Source organism: Hyperolius riggenbachi, chromosome 4, assembly GCF_040937935.1.
Source record: "Hyperolius riggenbachi isolate aHypRig1 chromosome 4, aHypRig1.pri, whole genome shotgun sequence".
Classification (NCBI taxonomy): Eukaryota; Metazoa; Chordata; class Amphibia; order Anura; family Hyperoliidae; genus Hyperolius; species Hyperolius riggenbachi.
In genome coordinates this window covers 310,739,951-310,747,409 of record NC_090649.1, presented here as the reverse complement: position 1 = coordinate 310,747,409, position 7,459 = coordinate 310,739,951, and the positions used below count along the sequence as shown (strand labels likewise).

Below are 7,459 nucleotides of genomic sequence, written 5' to 3'. Positions count from 1 at the left end.
ATGGAATCTGATGCAGATGGATGGACATAAATCAGGGGATACTTAGGAAATTCATTTACTGTAACTACAATTTTTATCTGAATACATCTATTTGTTTTAAAGCATTGACTTTACATATATTACTTAACAACGTACCCCCAATCTAGTGTTATGAATAACATTTATTTCCAGGGCAAATGCTTGTTTTCTAACTTCACTCTTATGACTTTACAGATAAGTAACCTGCAATACTGTTGCAAATAAAAAATGTTAATGCATATTTAATATTTTCAGATGACTTTCAGCTTTGATAAATATTCATTTTGCCAGTGCAGGTACACAGTGACTAATAGTGGGGGTGTGAGTAAGATCTATGCATGTATAGCTTTAGCCTGTCCTAGTACACATGAATAATAAGCTGTGTATTAGGGAGGGGGGACAGTAATGGGTAGCCCCTGCAGTGGTCAGCCTGTTGTGAGCCTGTCAGTCAGGGGGTTTTGTGTTTCCCTGGCTCCGGATGGTCCATGACCGAGATGTCCCATGGTGACATCACAATGAATATGAATAGGGCCTCTTGCTTAATGGGACAGTCAAAGCGCACCGCCCTGAATAATGGCACGTCATCCTAACAAGACCATTATAGATAGGAGGGCTTCTTTTGTCTGTCTCCTCTGAAGTAGCTCTATAAATGCCCTTCTTTTCAGTCTCACTGTGCAGTTCAGTCACATCTCGCCTTGGGTACCTGGAGGCGAGAGAATAACTGTAGCTAATACAGAGAGAGAGAGAGAGGAAGAGAGAAGTAGCACATCTCTACTGCTGGGCACACGGAGAGCACATCACAGGCTTGTGTGCCTTCCTCAGGGAAGTTTGCATGAAGAGCTGCAATCCTTATTTTGCTCAAGAAACTTCTGAACCATGAATTCTGACTCCAGCTCAATGTCCAGCAGAGCCTCTTCTCCAGACATGGATGACATGTATCTAAGAGGTCATCACCACCATCATCACCATCATCACCAGGACAACAGGCTGAACTCTGTCTCCTCAACCCAGAACGACATCCTGCAGAAGATGTCAGATGAGATGCTCTCCAGACACAGCTCAAAGGAAGATGGAGAGTCGGGCAAATACAAAATTAAGAAGCAGCTTTCTGAGCAGGATTTGCAAAAACTGAGGCTGAAAATAAATGGCAGGGAGCGCAAAAGGATGCACGACTTAAACCTTGCCATGGACGGCTTGAGGGAAGTCATGCCGTATGCCCATGGGCCTTCTGTGAGAAAACTTTCCAAAATCGCTACCCTGTTGCTTGCCAGAAATTACATCCTGATGCTGACCAGCTCCTTGGAGGAAATGAAGCGGCTTGTGGGTGAGATCTATGGGGGTCACCATTCTGCATTTCACTGTGGTTCAGTGGGACATTCTGCCGCACACCCTATCCACCCACCCAGCGCAGTCCATCAGGTGCACCCTATCCTGGGCAGCACTCTGTCATCAAATAACTCTGGCATTTCTGCAACCTTACCTGGAATTGCCAATATCAGGCCGACGCACTCCTTGCTCAAGACTCCCCCAGCTGCTCCACTCCCTCTTGGCAGTGGATTTCAACACTGGGCAGGACTTCCATGCCCATGTACTATCTGTCAGATGCCACCACCACCTCAGCTCTCTGCTCTCACAGCCAACATGAGCAGAATCTCTGCAGAAGCCAAGGACTTACTGAAGTAATGCAAGTCGCACTTAGCAGAGAGAGACTTTCCATTCAGATGAATGACATATATAAGAATATATAAATAGGTATATATTTGTGGTTGGTGATGCAGGAAGACTCAATCAAACAAGCAATTCTGACTGCATGCATGCTTCTTTTATTTTCTGTATCACTGTTTTGTTACCATCTACAGCTCTGTCATAAAGAGAGCTAATGTGTCCATCAAGGTAAAGTTTAGCCTGATGCTTGTGACATTGCTATTTCCTGTGTAGAATGTGTTTGATATCATAATGTACATATACTCATGGAGAGAAATGTTGCTCTGACACCTCACATTTCACATTTGTGCAAGACTGTAACATAACTGTCCATTTTATTTCTCCCAGAAAACTGAAAATAAGGCATGCATGCTAGCAGCTAGTCTTGTGGACAAATGTGCCTGGCTACCATGAAATTTTCCTTGTAACAAGGATTTTTTTTTTATTGTGAGTACATTGAGATCTGATATATGGACTGTGTATGTGTCATTTTAGAAAGCAATTGGACTCTAGCAATGTCTGTCCCCAGGTCTACAATGCATTTTCTATTAGTTTCCAGTATGAAGCTGTCACTAAGGACTGCCCGGGCCCTCATCCCTTCTTGTCTACATGCAGAGATGTGGTGTCACAATAACCACTACAGCACTGGGAGGTCTAAAAGACTAGTTTCACCGAAATGGACTTGTATAGCCATTTGATTTCAACACCTAGCATCTGTTTTTTTTTTCTCAACATTTTGTTTAGTCCCCTGGGCATTTGCTTGAAACTAGGCCTCAAAGAGAGCTTATGTCTTTATTTTTTATATTCTTGATAAGTATCAATATATTTATTATGAACCAGCAGTGTTTCAAATAAAAAAAATATTTGGACTTGATTTGTGTCTGTTGTTATTATTTATTTTTTGTTACTACTTTTATTACTTATTTATTAATTTAGCGCTGCCATTTTACTGTGTATTTCCTTCTTAATCACAGAAACCTTAAATGCTAGCAAAAATAATGCATAAATCTATTATTATTATTATTATTGATCGAATGCACCAGCGCGTTCCATATCTATCTATCTATCTATCTATCTATCTATCTAACTATCTATTTCCATATGTATAATGAGATACTATGGGGTGTATGCACTTAACTGCAATAAGCAGAATAACATGCGTAAAGTTTTACTGCACGATGAGCAAAGCAGAATGCAAAACATTACATACAATGCATTAAGCTCTACTTATTGGGTGTTAGATTTTATGCCTATTATTCTACTTAATGCCGTTTAGTGCATACACCCCTATATCACGATGGGATGTTTACTTGAGAACTTTTGTCCTGTGTTGTTCAGATATTACATATATGTTAAAGTCCTTGGTTCTTTTTCCTGCATAAAAAAGAGTGGATTTTTGATCCCCAAAAAATAATTTAATTAATAGTTAAGGCTATTCACAGTCTTCATTCAAACCTATGTAAGCTTAGAAATATTTTGTGTCTATGAAGGTTACCCAATATTATTTTTCTATCATCTTCATCATCTATAATTTTTCTATCATCATCATCTATAATCATCATTTCTATCTGATTGATAATTGATTGATAATACTAATTGATGTTATCACGCGCATAGTACTTAAAAATATGAACATATCTGGCACATGGGTAGATAGTTAAAAGGACCACACTTCACTGTAGAGTCAGATTACACTAAAACACCAGTTGTATCTATTTACATACAGGGAATTTATATTGGTTCAAACTTTCAGTCAGGGGCTTTATATGTAGGACCCTGGAATCTTTCACAACATTCATTATCAGTACTCTTTCTCTATACAAACTATTTATGAGCATTCACTCTAGGATTCAGCAGCATCAGCATTTTATGGTCTGACGAGTTAAAGAACACAAACTGCATTTCCATTTCTATGTAGAAGTGTAATGGTTAATAAAATGAGCATTCAAATGTGCAATCTTAACTAAACGCCCAGGAGGCACATAGCTATCTTATCACTCTGACACAGACCTGATCCAGTGAGGGAATACTACTAGACCTAGACCTTATTCAGTGAGGGAAAGTAGGGCTACCTACTTTCTCTTACAGATATATATATATATTAGGCACACACACTCCTACAAAGAGTTGCACTGCAAATATTTAAATTGTAGTCATATTAAATGGTGTTTTGTGACCTGTATGTAAATTCAAACTCAACTTTTAATTTTCAACTTCCCAATCAAGATAAACTTAACTTGACACTAGTAATAAGTTTGTACATGTTCAGTATACACTAACAAGTGTTAGCTTGGCAGAATTTATTTTGTATATATAGGGAATAGACATTTCTTACATACAAAAAATTATATACCGGTATGTCCCAATATTTTTCCTTTTGTCTTCATGATTGTATATGTTATTATAATCTCTCTCTCTCTCTTTCTCTCTCTCTCTTTCTCTCTCTCTCTCTATATATATATATATACATGAGTATTTTTTAGGGTGTGTGAAAATTCAGTATGTGGGGTTTGCAAATAATCAATATATATGTTCACTAATAATTCATCTCTTAGGATTGTGATCTCTACATTAGAGATTTTCATTGTTTTATTACACAACTCCACTTAATAAACAAACCTGAAGGAATGTCTGTTAATAATCACAGGGAACTTCTGTAATTAAATAATTACATCCCATACACATTAGCATTGAGCAAGTTGTTTTGCACCCATCATGTTGTGAATAACCATTTCAGTATCGCCTAAGCTCCTTATGATCATAACTGCAATGATTAAAGTACGTATAATTTTGCTTCTTACATAACTTTATGTAACCTTCTAACCACATTATTCTAGTGATTAGCAAAGTGAACATGGGACTAATAAATGAGTGTTCAGCTATAGGAATAGTGAGTGTGTGTACAGGTCCCATATCTGGTTGTCAGTTTGAGGTTGGGAATTAAGATCTGTTGAAACACATTTTCCTTCAATGTATCTCATGTACAGAAAATATATTTATGTGATGTATAATTTTATTTTTGCATTTATATTTTTTGGATATAAACAATTTACTTTACAGGTCTGGTTCTTCCACATAAACAGCTTATTGCATGTCAAATCTGTAACAGCCGACAACAAATGGCGCATTACCAGTAATGAAATATATTTGTCCCAAAGGAAAAAACAATTCTGAATATATATATATATATATATATATATATATATATATATATATATATATATATATATATATATATATATATATATATATATATATATATATATATATTCAGAATTTTGAGGATCGTATAGTGATAAATATTTAATAGTACCACAAATGCAACAATGTTGCCTGTTTTAGTGGTTGCATTACAAGAAACGTATCAATTTGAGATTGCAGCAATTTACACGCGCACGTATGGTGGCCGTACATGGTACAGTTTTTTCATACAATCTTACCATTTCTATGTAATATAAGGGAACTGCCTAAATTATCCTTTCAGTATATTCACTTAATTTACCCTTATACTACATAGAAATGGTAAGATTGGATGAAAAAATTGTATCATGTATGGCCACCATTACAGTACTTGAACAGGTACGGTACTTGTGCGAATTTACTAAAGTCTTACTTGCTATCATCATATTCTCATATCGACAGGTTGAAGTTTTTTACATCTTCAGACCAGTCAGACCAACCTGAAATATAGAAAAATAAATGGCATTAAAAATAAATGTTTAATATTTTATAATTTATTTTTGTTAAACTTCTATAGTAACATTATTTTAGGGTTTGGATGTGACAGTAGAAGAATAATAATAAAAAGAAACTGCTCCAACTGCTTTACCTTTTTGTATTTCATCCCTTCAGTTATTCTAATAATACATTAATTGCATGTGATTAGCCAAATCATTTCATTAGTACTTTTTTAGACTTACAATAAGTGATATATTTTTGGTGGTGCATACTGGAATACCGGCATCATATCTGTAAATGGTGAAAAAAGCATGCGAGACCTAACTGCAAGTTCATCTATTCCATGTTCTTCCTTTTTGTAATTATTGTAAAAATAACTGCTTTGGGGAAAAATGTTGTTTGTCTTAAGCCTCTTGTTAGTACGGTGACTGTTACATTTAGCCCTTTTTTGTGTTAATTCCTTTTGTCTGCCCCAAATTAGCCCATCACTGCTCTGATGGATTTGGACGATAGGGATTAAACCATTTTCTGCAGGTAACTGTCATTCCTAAAGTTTCAGTTGTGTTCCAGTCTGCATTTTATATTTAGGTTATGCTGCTTGGTTGCTGAAGATAAACAGGCTACTATGGGGATGGGGAGTAAAGGGTTAAATAAAGAGAACACTTTGAAATGTATAACCCTTCACACACCCAGAGCCTAATCAGCTCTCCCAGGAACAGATTTGTCCAGAAGCAGCTTTCAGTGAATGAGAGTGGGCTACAGACTTAACTTGCAGTCTGTGTGGGGTGGGATATTAGCATTATGATGTACATGGAAATTAGCAACTTCTGGGCCAAACTGCCACAGCAAGCTCCAAGTTTCACAGTGCAGTGAGAGCCTATTTTCAGTCATGTCTTAATTCTAGTTCTGTTTTGTATATTGTGGAAGGAGGTTAGAGACTGTTGGAAGTTCTTATTGCTTTTCTGTGTCCCCATTGATGAAATCTACCCTGATTTTTTTTCATCCCTGAGACGTTCATGAAGCTTTGCTTTATTATGAAAACAGGCAGTCCTGAGACCAAAAAGACAATGCTAGCAATAATACAATAACAAGGAAAAAAGAAAAAAAACACTTCTTGAGTCTAAAAAAAACAAGTTTAAAGGACCACTCCAGCAAAAAAAGTAAGCATTTAAAATCTGACAGTCTATCTCCTCATGGAGGACTCAGGGTTTTCTTTATTTTCTAAAGCATTTCCTGAATGGCAGTTGCAAAGTTTAACTGACAAAATAGTTTGCAGCTACAGTTCGGTATGCAAGTTACAGCAGCCAATGTGCATGGGGTTGCAGCTCTCCGTCCATGAGAGTGTGCGCCCGCACTGTGGTGCATCTGCTTGCTGCTGGAAGGATTTTGTGAGTCTCCACATCCGAACTCCTGCGCTGACTCCTGACATCACCTCTAGAGTCTCCGAACTGTGTGTGCCTGGTCCTCGGCCGAGAGTGGGACAAACGTTATTCACGGCTGCTCTAAACCAACAGCCCACCAATTCAGGTAACTTGTCCTGGCAGGGAAGTACCTTCTTTTTCATACGCATATTGTAAGCGCTCTTTTTTGTCTGACATCTTCATGATAGGAAAGTGAAGCAAATTCCCAGATCAAGGATTGTGATTGGTTACTGTGGGCAGTTGCTCCACATTTTTGCCTTTTGCTGCAGTTTTCCCTGCTTTGGTGTTGATCAATCTGTTCCAATATTTTTTAAGGAAAACTGCATAGAAAGATGTGGTCAGCATCTGCAAATGGGCCCAGTGGGAAAAATCTTGCATCACTATCCTAAATGTACAAGAGCAGACACCATAATATATACACCTCATACTTATTTTACAGATTTGAATTCCAGTCAGAGAAATAGAACAACGCAGTTTTGAAGGGTAGCAGGGAAAAAGGGCGCTGGCTGCGGGTGGACGAAAAGGGCGCCGCCATAGACTTTAATGCAATTATTGTTAATACGGCGAAAAAACCTGAAAAAAGGGCACCGCCATAAATATCGTCAACAACATTGGAACATTATAGTTTTTGAAGTATG

The 7,459-nt window shown here is 37.4% G+C and overlaps 1 protein-coding gene across 1 annotated transcript; it reads left to right on the top strand.

Moving 5' to 3' along the window:
* Positions 1-894: 894 nt before the first annotated feature.
* On the top strand, positions 895-1,701 carry LOC137570780 (oligodendrocyte transcription factor 3-like). The gene has a single exon (XM_068279495.1). It carries the CDS (start codon positions 895-897, stop codon positions 1,699-1,701), a length of 807 nt encoding a protein of 268 aa, XP_068135596.1.
* Positions 1,702-7,459: the final 5,758 nt, after the last annotated feature.